At 35.4% G+C, this 16259-nt stretch overlaps 1 protein-coding gene across 8 annotated transcripts in view; it reads right to left on the bottom strand.

The window, feature by feature from the left end:
* Positions 1 to 16259, bottom strand: part of PDLIM5 (PDZ and LIM domain 5) — a 224052-nt gene that overhangs the window by 87282 nt on the left and 120511 nt on the right. For 4 of the 8 annotated variants that reach the window (XM_043871012.1, XM_043871011.1, XM_043871017.1 and 1 more), the window contains exons 4-5: positions 9966 to 10008; positions 7916 to 8007 (exon numbers count right to left, since the gene is read on the bottom strand). In XM_043871012.1, the coding sequence (XP_043726947.1) occupies positions 7916 to 8007; positions 9966 to 10008 (135 nt within the window). Of the gene's footprint in view, positions 1 to 1127; positions 1143 to 4771; positions 4789 to 7915; positions 8335 to 9965; positions 10009 to 16259 lie in introns of all 8 variants that reach the window. The other 4 variants (XM_043871014.1, XM_043871016.1, XM_043871010.1 and 1 more) reach the window with 2 other exon arrangements.

Below are 16259 nucleotides of genomic sequence, written 5' to 3' on the forward strand. Positions count from 1 at the left end.
GAATTCCATGGACAGAGGAGCCTGGTGGGCTATAGGAATATATATATTTACAGATGTATATAAATCATCTATATATACATAACAGAATAGTATTTATATATAATACTAATAATAGCATTTAATACTATTAATATCTAATGATTATATTTAATAGTAATTCAAATGATTATTTATGATAAAATTCAATAACCTGAAAATGAAATACCTGAAACACCTTTTACTAATAGTGAATAAAATCTCCTAGTTCTTTTATAAATAATTTTTTAAATTAGAAAATAACATTATTTCATAAATACATTGTCTTTGACAGATTCCTAAACAGACAACACCTTATCTTATGCAATTATTTGAAAAACTTTATTTTTAAGCTACTAAACTTATAGTTTTAAATTTCTCTATCATCAGTAAATGTTGTTTACTCTTAAATGGTGCCAGTTGCAGGTATTTTATCCTCTATAAAAGGTTTGGATTATAAAAATACAAAAGAAAAAAATGTCTAAGACACTAAGATTAATAAAATGACACCACTTAAGAATATTTTTTAGCTACCACACACTTGAAAAAGTACAGCACATCTTAGACTCTGTGACATTCACCACAGCTTAAGTTTTATGTCAAGTGACAGAAAGTTTCTAAACATTTACTGGCTTTGACACTCTATAGACTCTTATGATTATGATTAAATAAGGGAATAATATGAATACTTTTATTTTTAAAATTCATTTGGGATAGAATATAAACTTAACTATCAAGAGCAAATAATTTATTTCAAAATAGATCTTAAAAGTAGCAAGTTTATTCAAATTTTTAAAAAATATTAAACAAGGAAGGCCCCACCTACATCTCTGACTCCAGTATCTGCTTTCTGTAATACCTATCCATCTTCCTGAAAATTTAGACAAGTTTTTCCACTACAGAAGTGTGGGTTTTCTAAACACACCCACTAATTCATATGAAGTTCTCTAACGTGAAAAACAAGTTTCCTAGTTTCCTCAGCATATCTGAAAATGCTAAGCCATGAGAAGACACTAATAAAATCTGCTGACAGTGTTAAGTTGAAAGCCAGATGAAAAGTTACAGACAGACAATGATGAAAATTAGAAAGAAACCACTGATTAGGTACTTACACGGTGCCAGGGTTACTGAAGGAGGAATAATACACACAAAAAAAGGTGATAGAGGGGAAAAGACATTGAAGTTTCCAGGATGATGGAAAACATAGATGAGGCCAAAAAAAGAAGAAAAAAATGAAATAACAAAATTCAAAACACTGAATTTACATGAAAATTAAGACCAAACATCATGCTTCAAAATAATTATGTAAAACGCAGACAAACCAAAATGAACAAGTGTTAGTTGAAATTATATTACATTGTTATTATTTGGATAACAGTTTTATCTGCACTGCTTGTTTCCAAAAACTCTGAAAAAGAATTTGTGTGTTAATGCTAGATCAAGCCTCAAGTTACTAATACCAAGAGAGAAAGATCTAATATTTAAAATATTTTCTTTGTTGTTGTTGTTTAGTTGCTAAGTCGTGTCTGACTCTTTGGCAACCCCATGGACTGTAGTCCACCAGGCTCCTCTGTCCATGGGATTTCCCAGGCAAGAATACTGGAATGGGTTGCCATTTCCTTCTCCAAGGGATCTTCCTGACCCAGGGATCGAACCTGCATCTCCTGCATTGCAGGCAGATTCTTTACCACTGAGCTACCAGGAAGCCTCAAATATTTTTTTCTAGGTTTCTATAAAATTTATTTTATCCTACAATGTGGCTAACAAAAGTCAGAGATTAAAATATAAATTAGATGTCAGATGTAGAAACAGATCATTTTAAAATCACTTTAGAGCAGACTAAGAGAAAATCTTTCATTCTCACATAATATAACAAGTATATATTAACAAGTATAGTCCTCTCAGATGAATTATTATGAACCATACATTACAAAGGAATGATACACTTTTGAAAATTTCTTATTTTTTAAAATGTAGTGACTGTGATGAAAAACATATGAAGCAGTGGGTCATTAATAATGGGCTATTACTCAATTTTCATACTCTCCCCTGTCGATTATTACCACTGCCCTCATGCACAAGCAAATCCCAGGAAGTCAGAACTGATTTATAGGAATTCCAGAGTACTGTATTAGCAGCAGCATAATTACTGCCCAGAAAGGCATGTCTGATATATGGTAAGAGAACTAGGTTAATAACATCTAAAGAGGGAAAATAAAATTCATTCATATAGCCTATTAAGTATCAAACCATTAAAAACAAATATATTCACATTCCATTATATATAAAGAAGACAAGTATTAACTAGTTTCTCAACACATTGTTGAATCAATTCTATTACAATAAAGTTTAGTCAGAGTAAGTAAAAATTCATTATAAATGTAGTAAGAAAAAGTGCCTACCACTTTGAATGCTAAGACTGTACAGTGAAGCTAAGCTGTATTTCCACATTAAAGTCAGTGTCATAAACTCAACAGAGGGCTGAGTTTTGCTGAGTGGGGGTGAGACACGGGATTAAATTAATCTCAGTAATTTATGGGTATTTACTCTTCTCTAAGCCTTATTATTCAATGAAAAGTACTCTCTCCTCTGCCTTGACACTTCAAATAGTAGAGAAACAGTTCTCTAAAATAACCTCCTCTGACCAGAATAAAATCTTAGAAACATATTTGAACATTGCAAAGTTTGAGAAAGAAGTTTTATGTCAAAATGAAGTTGTGGGGGTGGAGGTATTCTATGATGTGGTGAGGGGTAAGCAGAAGAGGGTTGATTGGTTAAAGTCTAAAGATGTCAATTTTAATGTGCTGAAAAGGTATTTTCATGAATTTTAGAAAGTGTGTCCAAGTGGAATAGCCCATCATACAACACTGGCATCTGCACAATGGGGCAGTCAGACTGGCGTGGCTTTCCACCCTGACTATACTGCCCACTTCCTCTATGCCTGGACAAGCTGCAACCCCCAGGAGCTCCTCTTCCCTCAACAGTGAAACAGATTACATTCTCTCTTTGGATAGAGATGTCTATCCAATGGATACTTCTCTATCTTTCAGACTTCCTGTAGGGGCATATGTTTACATGCTCTTGAAAGCACTTTGGTAACTATACAAATACAAATTTGTTGTTAGAATAGATCCTTCAGCTGCTCAATATAAAAAAAAAAAGTACCATTAAACCCAACTGTAGTTTATGCACATTATTCATTCATGTAGCTTCAATTCACTCAGTTTATCAAAACTATAACCATTAAAAACAAACACTAATTCAAAGTAACAGAAATAAGTTCAGGTCACAAACAGGTGACAGAGCAAGAAACACCAAAACTTAGCTTCAAAAATCCCTAGGCTCCAATCTTAGCTCTATCACTTACAAGCTTCATGCTTAGAAAATTAAGTAACTTCTCAAGGTTCAAAGTTTAAATGAGAATTCAATCATATACTGCAGTTAAAAACATAGAGCACAATGCATAGTAATATTTAGTAATTTAATGAATATTATCCTTGAATTTAAAAAAATATACATTTAACCTAAATGTAGTTGTTTTTTCAAGTCCCATTTTCCCCCCTTACAAGTCAAATTATTACACTGGAATCTTATGTGAAAGCCTTTGTTTAACAAGAATTTAACTTTAAGTAAACAATCAGTAAATCAGGGCTTGGGGATGTTTCTCTAGTGCACTGGTGTATAATATTCTTATATGACTGTAACATGTTCCTTGAAGTGAAGTGAAATGAAGTGAAAGTCACTCAGTCATGTCCAACTCTTTGAGACCCCATGGAATATACAGTCCATGGAATTCTGCAGTCCAAAACACTGGAGTGGGTAGCCTTTCCCTTCTCCAGGGGATATTCCCAGCCCAGGGATCGAATCCAGGTCTCCCACATTGCGGGCGGATTCTTTACCAGCTGAGCCACAAGGGAAGCCCTATTCAATTAGTGAGATCATAACCATACATGAATAAAGTTGCTCTAATTTAATAATAATAATAATAATTATTATTATTATTCAATAGCTAATTCCCTCAAGTGTGTCTAAGATACTCCATATTTTCAATTCTACTCTAGAGTATGATGATAAGGAAATTTCAGCATATGCTCAGAATAATCATAACACAAAATTAAGTTCTTGTCTAATGTGATTTTTATCAACTTTAAAGCTAGTAATCACTAGTTTATCATCAATACCGACACAAAGTTTTGACGTTGTGATTTCCAATGTCTATGCCAACTGCCTGTGGCACTTAACTAATTGCAAAGGTGTACAGACCTTCTATCAGCCAATGACACACAATTGCACACATAGAGTTCTACATCTTTCAGCAACACTGGCTGAGAAATCAAAAAGGTTCTTAGAGATTTTACCTGGGAAATACTGGGTTTTGATATGAATTTGGAAGTCAACTCAGTTTTATAATATAGACTATTCACTAGTGGCACATGTATTTATGCCTTCTCTTCTGTCTTTCTCGTCTAACAGTCTTGACTGCTACAGATTACCTGCAACATAACCTCTTTTAAACTGTTACACAGCAAACCCCACATATACTTCATGACGAAAGTTAAACACTACTATTTATTACCATAAAGCAATTCACCGCAACATAGCAATGCAAACAAAACTTATCGAAAAGACTAAATGTGGTTATTCTAAATTACAGCTCTTTTGCAAAATTTAACTTAATTTTGCAAAAATCAGGCATTCATGCTGTTTACTCATATATAAATCACCATATTTCCTCTCCAGTAATGTGGATACTAACTTTGTCACTTTTGTTTTCTGCAAAGAGAAAAGCATTTAAAAATATTACTACCATATCATATTTTGTATCTTCCAAGGCCAGGTTCATCAAAATACCACATACGAACTGTTAGAAGAGACTGCAGTCCAATGAAATTAAAATTAATAAAGAATGTATGAAAGACTTACCTCTTGAAAGCAGTGGCACATTATAATGCAAGAGCATATGGAAAGGAAAAAGGTAAATCCCTCAAACTACTTGATGCAAAATAGATCCCCTTCCAGTTTGGAATATAAAACTCCATTTTGCTCTAAGTAGCAGCAGAGTAAAGAGAGTAGTAAAGAAAATAGTAAGCCAAGACTACAAATTCATATATGAAGAAGATGGACTAAAAATTTCTAAACAGTGTCTCGTTCCATTATTATTTGTAAGAAGGAACAGGAATGCTAGCATAGCATTATTAATATTCTAAAAATATCAACATAGTTGTTAGATTTCATACTATTAGGATAACTATTTCTCAGTAATGATGCATAATTCATAAGCATTTGTTGTGTCTTATGTTTATTATAAAACTAAATAAATTTGAGTGGGACACCTATAAAAACTAATAGTCCTCCTGCTTTGAATAAAAACATAATCTATGCATTTAACTTTATATCTTTGTAAACTCCTAAATTTTTGGTTACTGGCAATTAGGATTTAAAATAAAGAGTAATAAAAAGTAACAACTCTCAACTGTGAAAGACATTTGCTGCAATCATTTGTAACACTATAAAAATATGGAAAATTCAATAATCACACACTTAGTAAAAAGGCTGACAGTGATTTCAGGAAAAGAGTTTGACACCCGATGAAGGAAATATATTCATTAATACCACAAAACACCTGCTTTTCAAAATGACATCACTGACTAGTAAATAGTAAAATGTGAGATTTATTTTTGATTTCTCTGATCTAAATGTAGTAAGAGAAACAGCAGAAAGAGCACTGCAAATCTGTCTATAGAATTTCACAAACACCACACTTTTGTTTTCATGGTAATCAAGTTTTCATTGTGCTAACACATCAGGTCAACACCTGAAATTAAGTTACTTTTAAATACAATCAATTTACAAATGCAAAGCAGTAACTTGCTTGTTAATGATGCAAAATATATAATAGTCCCTTTCTTCCTGAATCTTGGACAGTGTAGGACACCAGACTTGTGCTCAATAACTACATGTCAACTGACTAAGAAACAGCTATAAAGTCCCTGTAACTATATCACTGCCTACAAAGTTGAAAATAATAAGTCATTTCAGGAATCACCAAAGCTATACCCGTAAAACACAAAGTTTCAGCTTGGTGTTTTCAATATAATAGTTTTCTGTAACCTCAGTTTTGCTTTTATCTCTACAAATTTTCTATTAAGAAGCCTTCCATATAAAATTTTATGAAATGTTAGGAAGGAGAAAAGATTTTATCTTAAACACTTCCTTCAAAAGAAGTACTTTTTTCCTACTGAACCTGGAATTCAACAAACAAAATAAACTTTTGTTTTTAGTCTTCCATGAGACTAGCATTTGACAGGCAGCATCTGTCTTTTCAGGGGGCTTCCCAGAGGGTCAGCAGTAAAGAACCCGCCTGCAACGCAGGAGACACAGGCCTGATCCCGAGGTTGGGACAATCCCCTGGAGGAGGAAATGGCAACCCTCTCCACTATTCTTGCCTGGGAAATACCATGGACAGAGGAGCCTGGCGGGCTACAGTCCACAGGGTTGCAAAGAGTCAGACACAATTGAGCACACACACTTCTGTCTTTTCAAGATATCTACTTTGATTACTCTAAAATCTATTGTCTTAAAATAGACAAATCAGAAAAATGACAACCAAATGCACCTCAACGCTACATACTATTTATCTTCCTCATATGAAAGAAATAACTTTCTTTGAAAGGCACTAGTTTTCCTCAGTATATACATCAACACTTTCAAGTCACCCACAACCACAAAACCACACACAGGGCCCAGGAGCTGTCCTTCCAGACTTGCTCCTTTCTCTCAGCAGCAGACTGGAACCCTGCCACCTTCTTTTTCAAAGCCCCCAAGTTGCCATGGGAGCAGTCCTATGAAAGCACAGCCCCTTCATTACGTGAATTAACATTCAGAAGGGATTATCTCAGAAAGGACCTAACTACACAACTATTTTAATTATATTTTCCTGGGAACTGACATTGGTTAAAAACAATCATGCATGCAGATTATTTCCTTTTAAAAGACACTTTTGTCACAATAAATCTGATCAAAATGACTTTACAGAAATGACTCTGGTTTAAAGGATAGTCACTGGATTCCAAAAATAAAATAACTGTCTATAAATGATGGCTACTGAGAACAGACTTCAATTTTTTAAAAATTTGTGCCACAAAAAAAAGAAGAAAATTATAAGGAATGGATTCTCAGAAAGTTATTATAACATTATATATTTAGTGTCCACTGCTTTAAATCTATCCATTTTAGAAAAATGTTTACAATGAAAGTATTCTCTAATTTGCTTCTGGAATTTTTAAGCCTCCGTTACTGTTACTGTCCTCTCATTACTGTGCTTTTAAGGACTAAATTTCAGCGTAAGTTTATCTGAAAAGAATGTGGCTTAGCTAGCTGACCTAAGCTAATGCATCATACACAGACATGAGTCAAAAGTGAATTTGTTTTCTGTCTTCAGAATACTTCCTAGAAAAAAAGCTTCTTACAAGTTTCTCTTTTCCTCTCTCTTTAGCATGAGATCCATAAGCTGACACAACTGCAACCATTCTATTTCAACTTTTGGTGACTCATAAAAGAATGGAAAAATTGAGAAAGAAGGATTCAAGATTTGCCTTGCATTATAAGGGCCAGCTGCTCCACATTGTTCCAGACTTGGAGAAAAAGAGTTACAGAGTCCGTTACATGATTCATAACAGGTCAGGATGCATAATTAGGTTTGGATTAACCTATAATTGCCTTGCAGAGAGTGCTGTATTGTATATAACATAAAGCTACATTACATGTTAACGAAGCAAATGAAACTTCACTTCCCTTCTTTCAGAGAACAGCTGATTTGGGGGTGGGTGGAGATTGTGCTGCCTGGAAATCGCCTGAAAGAAGAGTTTGATAAGAGCAGAAAGCACCCTCAGCCACCTACCCATTTTGCTGTTTACTGTCACCCTGGGATCCTCTTCGCTGTCCCTCCGCTAGCTCCTGGGCAGTCTCGGCACACACGCTGCTGACTGTGGGCTGCCGTGGGACATTAACTGCAGGTTTACCAGCGCTCAGAGCGGATGACCGCTGGTCAGCACTAAGACTGGTGTTAGCATGCGGTCCAGATGCAGCGAATGGGGGAGAGGTGACAGCGGCCACGGGTGGAGGGGAAGCATGTGGTGAAGTGGTCGCGTGGGCTGGGGTGAAGGCAGACGATGGTGATGGGATGGATGTGACTTTTGGTGAAGACACGGAACCAAAGGGCCGCGGGGCCTTATTGTAGGCCGTGTTGGTTGTGGAAGTGACTTTGGACACAGCAGGAGATGGAATGGGCACAGGTTTGACTACTTCTTTAGGCTCTCCCTATGTAAAATAAAAACAAACACACACAACACGGCAAAGACATGCGAAACAGATCCACTGAAAAGAACACACGGCTAGTTTGTAAAAAGACAAACACAATTATGTTAGCAGGCCAAACTTCACACATTTCCAGGTAAAAATAATGAGCTGATAAAATATTAGCATGCATGCTAACTGGTCTCAACATGCATAACACAGATGCACATACTGAGTAGATAAATTTTTTTTTTAAAAAATGAAAGGAGTTCAAAATATTTAGGAAAGAGATTAGGAAAGTTATCAAAAAGCCTAAAGGCCAACATAAGTGCCAATTTAGACATATTCCAAAGGAAAATTTTTTTAATACCCCACAGTAAACAAAACATCACTAATCAAAACATTTATTTTAAAATATCCAGAGACTCAACTACAATTCCATCTTTTAAACACGTTTAATTACTCTCCAGAGTACAATTATTTGATTCATGCAGAAGCAGCTGGACATTTCTAACTCTTCAATTAAAAAAAAATAAGGAATGTTCATTTTCATCTAATTCAGAAATGTGAACATTCTAATTATTTTGATTCAAGAAACTGCCCCTTAAAAATAAAACACAAAACAATGAAACAAAATCCATCCTTTCCCTTTTCTACAGTCCACCTATTTCTCTCTCTGGAATGTTTTGAGTTATCGCTAAAGATGGAATAAAATTCTTCCCTTTTCCAAAATAAATACTCAAAAGTAACATGAGAAAAAAAAAAAGATCTTAAATGTTTCTTCACAGACATCAAAGAAAAAAATAACAACTAAGAAAGATCAATTCCACCTAAAATTAACAGAATTTGTGTTTGCAAACCCCTATCACAAAGTAAGTGTGAATTTAAAAATAAAACCAGCTTAATCATCTATGATATTCAAGAATAAGTCCTTATCATCCCCAAAGAAAAACAATTGAATTCTTTAAAAAGTACATAATGGTAGCTCTATTATGTTTAATTTAAAGGAAGAAAAAGTAATCTAATCTTACAGAAATAATAAAGCTGAGGGGGATAAAGTAACTTAATGCCTCAGGGAATCAATATGAGCAAATTCACTGAAAAGGCACAAGTAAAATTAAGGAGAAAAACCCCCAAAGCACAAAACTAGATGTAAATGAACAATGGTTTGGGACAATTTGAAGATATATATATATATATAAGAAAAAAAAAGGGTACTTGCCAAAAACCTAATCCAAGAATACTCTGAAAATATAAAAATGTAATTAAATATTACCAGTAAACTGTCATTAAAGACTTATTGTGACATTCATTTTTGTAACCACTTATTTAATCTGTTTAGATTATTTGAATAAAGAGGCAAATTAAAAGTGAAGGTAAGAAATCTGGATATGAGTTACCGATAATATATGACACTAGAAATACTATTTAAATAATAAGGAATAATTATATTGTTTAAATAATAAGGAATAATTACATGATAATTCTGTTATGTGTTGATTTTCACTATCCCTCATCATCTTTAAAGAACTGTGAGGAAAAACTGTATGGGAACTACAGATTGTCAGTATGGTCAGAGACAGGAATGGCAGTTAGAGTGTGGTTCAAGAGGGACAATCAAATATTACCCCAGTAATGCTGGATTAGAAACACACCTTTTGAACAGGAACTGGCTCAAGCTTGGGTGCAGCAGATGCTCTGAGGAAAAAAAAGAAAAAGGAAGAAAACATGAATTTTTGCAAACTTATTAATGAAAGGAAATGGCAACCCACTCCAGTATTCTTGCCTGAAGAATCCCATGGACAGAGGAGCCTGGTAGGCTACAGTCAGTCCATGGGGTCGCAAAGAGTCGGACACGACTAAGCAACTTCACTTTCACTTTCACCTTAATATACTAAATCATCAGAATTTATAGTTTCATAATTCATGCTTTTAACTATTCACAATCTACTAATTAGTTCACGAAACTCAAATGCTGTAAGATCCAATAACTCATACACTAAGTATTCAACAGTTCTCTACACATTCAAATGAGGAAAGACAAACACCAATCCTGTTTGCTAACGTACCCATGTTTAACCTTTAAATTAAGGCTATCCCTCACCAAAAAGGGTAAAGTAAAATAAACATGACTTTCAGTAGTTCCTGGAACAAACAACTGATCTCTTTGTCAAACAGTATCTGCCTTCTCTCTTATTATCCATGAATATGCCCAAAGGACATGTGGATCTTTGTGTGAAGATAATAAATTCTGGTTGAACTGGCTCATGGAGTATTAATTTTGTATTTATATTTTAAGTGCAGGTTAATGGATCTGTCCTGCTAAAACCAAACTGTAAGTTCTTCCACTAGGCTACAATTTCAGTGAAGGCAATGATCATGGCCTACTTGAGTCTCTGTATCAGCATGGCCTGGCATGTATTAATAACAGGTTATCAGTACTGAGCATAGAAATAAGATAAAAAGGAAAAGAGGACAAAAATCCATGCACAAAAGTATTCTTGTATACAAATTTACTATTTTTAATCTATGCTTTTTTGTATTATTACTGTCAGTTTGGTTAGCATGGACTAATAGTAACAATAATTGATTCGGAGCAATTATCTCTTATAATCATGACAAATAACCAAAGCAGCAGCAATCATTATCCCCATTCTTCACAGGAGGAACTTCAGAGTTAAAGTAAATTACTTCTAGAATGGAGCTAAAGCAACCATCCTTATGTATTATAATACACTGGCTGCAGTCAAGGACAGTAAATGATTGGAGAGTTCCTAATGATTTAAAGCTATTTTCCCAGCATTAAGGTATACATTAGGTTTAATAATGTCAGAAGCAGTCTAACTCCTCTTATATCACACAAGACTGAGGATAAGACAGCAAGTGCAGAATTCAAGAAATATAACCACAGTAGGTAAATAATAAGTGATAAATTTTAAGCTGCAAATCATGAGATCATTTTACTTACAGAGAAGCTAACATAGGATATTTGGTTTCTACAGTCATAACCTAGTAATGAACTCTGATCAGCATTTTTAGGAGCAACTGAATTTTCCAATAACAACTAATTTAGTTAGCCAGGGCAAGCATGGACTGAATAATTGGCTAACATAATGAGAGACCACAATGGATGCTAACATTCGGTTACTGCTATGTAGAATTACACTCTACAATTGCACAACTTTCCATGTGTGCTATCAATCAGACAATTTCTCTTTTAGCTTGTAGGGTTATTATAACAAGCAAAGGAAACAAGTTCAAGAACAGAACAGTGTAATCTTTCTTTCATTGAAATTTCACAGTAAGATGCAATGACAAAGGATCTACTTATTAAAACCACCCAAGACACAATTGAAATTTTGCCGTAACAGAGAGGACAGAATCCTTTTTCCTCTGGACACTTAAAGGTATATGCAGCTCTTCTATTAACACAAAAACAATATACACAAAAGATGATGTTTAACCTGAACAGAATAAAGTGGTTTCCAAGAAGAATAAAATGCATATATCCCATGTCTATGAAAATAAACCCCTTAGTTTTTTCTGGGTGTTAGTTCTTACTTGAATAGTGTTAGCAACAACAAAATCCCCAGAATGGTGAGTTTTCACTAACTCTATGGAGTCCAACCTCTTAATCTGTTGAGAACTTAAAGAACAGCGAGTCTTACCATATTTTATGGATTGAAAGTTCTACAAAACTATTTCTTAAAATATAGGATTCATAAAAAAATTTAAACTGAAATTTTTAATATCTGGCCCACTCACCTTCTGATAAAGGCCCACAAGTACAATTACATGAAATAAGAAAAGCAGTCAAAGAAAAGAGGAAAACCTGTCCTCAAAATTCCAGGATTGAGTCTGTTACACATGAAAATCACAAGCATTATGTCGTAGGTGGAAAAAAAAACGACTGGCTTATAATTAAATATCAAATGAAAGAGCTGACACTATATGCAATAAAAATTAGTTATGCTGGTTTAAATACTTAAATAACTACCAAATGAATCATAGAATCATTAAAATTTAGAAGGCTCCTTGAAGTGAAATGTAAGTCGCTCAGTCATGTCCAGCTCTTTGCAACCCCATGGACTATACATGGAATTCTCCAGGCTAGAATACTGGAGTGGGTAGCCTTTCCCTTCTCCAGGGGATCTTCCCGATCCAGGGATCAAACCCAGGTTTCACGCATTGCAGGTGGATTCTTTACCAGCTGATCCACAAGGGAAGCCCAAGAATACTGGAATGGGCAGACTATCCCTTCTCCAGAGGATCTTCCTGACCCAGGAATCGAACCGGGGTCTCCTGCATTGCAGGCAGATTCTTTATCATCTGATCTATCAAGGAAGCCTTAGAGTTACTCTATCACATGCCAATCAGATATATGTTTGACCTCTGTTTGAATATTTACAGGAGCTCACAGTTTAAGCCATGTAATTTTTGAATATTTCTGTTAAAATGGCCTTCATTTTAGTATATTATTTTTTAATAAACAGAACAAGTCAACTTGCCCACATTAAAAATATTAGGAAAAGCATTTTTAATGCACAGAATACATATATAAAATCTTTGACTTTGTTACAAAGAAGAGAAGCAAAAGGCAAAGGAGAAAAGGAACATCCACTTGAATGCAGAGTTCCAAAGAATAGCAAGGAGAGATAAGAAAGCCTTCCTCGGTGATCAGTGCAAAGAAATAGAGGAAAACAATAGAATGGGAAAGACTAGAGATCTCTTCAAGAAAATTAGACATAACAAGGGAACATTTCATGCAAAGATGGGCACTATAAAGGACAGAAATGGTATAGACCTAACAGAAGCAGAAGATATTGAGAAGAAGTTGTAAGAATACACAGAAGAACTGTACAAAAAAGAATTTCATGACCCAGATAACCACAATGGTGTGATCACTCACCTAGAACGAGACATCCTGGAAAACAAAGTCAAGTGGGCCTTAGAAAGATTCACTATGAACAAAGCTAGTGGAAGTGATGGAATTCCAGTTGAGCTATTTCAAATCCTAAAAGATGATGCTGTGAAAGTGCTGCACTCAATATGCCAGAAAATTTGGAAAACTCAGCAGTGGCCACAGGACTGGGAAAGGTCAGTTTTCATTCCAATCCCAAAGAAAGGCAATGCCAAAGAATGCTCAAACTACTGTACAATTGAACTCATCTCAGACGCTAGTAAAGTAATGTTCAAAATTCTCCAAGCCAGGCTTGAAGAGTACCTGAACTGAAAACTTCCAGATGTTAAGCTGGATTTAGAAAAGGCAGAGGAATCAGAGATCAAATTGCCAACATCCGATGGATCACTGAAAAAGAAAGAGATTTCCAGAAAAACATCTACTTCTGCTTTATTGACTATGCCAAAGCCTTTGACTGTGTGGATCACAACAAACTGTGGAAAATTCTTCAAGAGATGGGAATACCAGACCATCCGACCTGCCTCCTGAGAAATATGTATGCAGGTCAGGAAGCAACAGCTAGAACTGGACATGGAACAGACTGGTTCCAAATTGGAAAAGGAATATGTCAAGGCTATATATTGTCACCCTGCTTATTTAACTTATATGCAGAGTGAAAGTGAAAATCACTCAGTCGTGTCCGACTCTTTGCAATCCCATGGACTATACAGTCCATGGGATTCTCCAGGCCAGAATACTGGAGCGGGTAGCCTTTTCCTTCTCCAGAGGACCTTTCCAACCCAGGGAGTGAACCCAGGTCTCCCGCATTGCAGGCAGGTTCTTTACCAGCTCAGCCACAAGGGAAACGCAAGAATACTGGAGTGGGTAGCCTAACCCTTCTCCAGCAGATCTTCCTGACCCAGGAATAGAACCAGGGTCTCCTGCATTGCAGGCAGATTTTTTACCAACTGAGCTATCAGGGTACATCATGGGAAATGTCAGGCTGGATGAACACAAGGTGGAATCAAGATTGCCGGGAGAAATATTAATAACCTCAGATATGCAGACAACACCTCCCTTATGGCAGAAAGCAAAGAAGAACTAAAGAGCCTCTTGATGAAAGTGAAAGAGGACAGTGAAAAAGTTGGCTTAAAACTCAACATCCAGAAAACTAAGATAATGACATCCAGTCCCATCACTTCATGGCAAATGGATGGGAAAACAATGGTAACAGTGAGAAACTTTATTTTGGGGGGCTCCCAAATCACTGCAGATGGTGACTGCAGCCATGAAATTAAAAGACACTTGCTCCTTGGAAGAAAAACTATGACAGCATATTAAAAAGCAGGGACATTACTTTGCCAACAAAGGTCAGTCTAGTCAAAGCTATGGTTTTTCCAGTAGTCATGTATGGATGTGAGAGGTGGACTATAAAGAAAGCTGAGCGCCAAAGAATTGATGCTTTTGAACTGCACTGTTGAGAAGACTCTTGAGAGTCCCTTGGACTGCAAGGAGATCCAACCAGTCCATCCTAAAGGAAATCAGTCCTGAATATTCATTGGAAGGACTGATGCTGAAGCTGAAACTCCAATACTTTGGCTACGTGATGCAAAGAACTGACTCAGTGGGAAAGACCCTGATGCTGGGAAAGATTTTAGGCAGAAGAAGGGGACAACAGAGGGTGAGATGGTTGGATGGTATCACCGATTCAATGGACATGAGCTTGAGCAAGCTCTGGGATTTGGTGATGCACAGGGAAGCCTGGTGTGCTGCACTCGATGGAGTCTCAAAGAGTCAGACATGACCAAGCAACTGAACTGAACTGAACAGTATAACTTACAACAGTGAAAACTAGGAAACAACTAATTAAATATACAATGAGGAAATCAAATGATGAAACACTATACAACGATTAAAATAATTTTTAGAAAGAATTCTGAATTACATGATAACATGCTTACCTTATGATATTAAGTAAAAAAAGAAAAATATAAAATAGCATATATGGAGCATGATTAACACATGGAAAATACTGGAAACACACCAACATTTTAGTAGAAGTTCTCTGTGAATGATATGTTTTCTCCTTTCTTGTATTTTTCACATTTTATGCACTGTACATGTTCTACTTCTTATGATAAGTAAGGCTATTTCTCAAAGCAGGCTTCACAGAAAACTACTTTCCAAAACACCCTCCTCCCAAAAAGGTTCTGTTATCAGAGAAATGTAGAAAATTTAAAGTTACATAAGCATTGTAACCATAGGGCTATTCAAAGCCTTTAAATGCCTAAAGAAGAAAACACTGTGGATCATGGTCCACACCCATGAGCTTGAAATACTCATTTCTGGAACTCCTGTTTAGAATAATCATTTACTTAGGAAACCTTTCTCAAGGTTGGAGTTATGAAAGGGAAAAATCCTCTGAGAAATGTTATTTTAAATAAAAAGAGTAAATCTCTGTCAGTCTGAAAAGTTTTCTTAAATCTCCTTCAGGTGGCTAAAATTAGAGAAAGAAACATTACAACCCACAAAATCCTCAAAACCTTTTGTTATCCAGAGTATCTTTCTTGACAAGCTATTGCTTTCTTGAACATTGTTAAGCAAGATACCCAAACACTCTGAGCATAATTTAATCAGTGTTTAAGGAGGAAAATCTCATTTCCTCCACCAAACTGAAATATACATTTCCCATATTCCCTGAGGAGAAAATCCTAATAAATGAATAAGTGAAACTACGTCCCAAAATTAAAATTTTTATAGTTGCCTTTCTTTTAAGAACAGTATTATACTGAATATCTGCTCCTCTACTTTAGAAATGTTAATAGATTACTTAAAAGCAAACAATTTTGTAAAGACAAAGTTTTAAAAACTGATGTATAATTGCTAATAATTATCCCTACATTTTTCTGTTCAAATCCTGGAAAATAAGCAATGGTGTAACATATAGATCTCCCGTTCAACCACAGAGATTGTCACAAGTCACTTTTGTGCAGTGTGTGTGTTTAAAACCAGCAGAGATCCTGGCAATGGCTCGGTGCCACAGACTGAA

This window comes from Cervus elaphus, chromosome 17 (assembly GCF_910594005.1).
Source record: "Cervus elaphus chromosome 17, mCerEla1.1, whole genome shotgun sequence".
Lineage (NCBI taxonomy): Eukaryota > Metazoa > Chordata > Mammalia > Artiodactyla > Cervidae > Cervus > Cervus elaphus.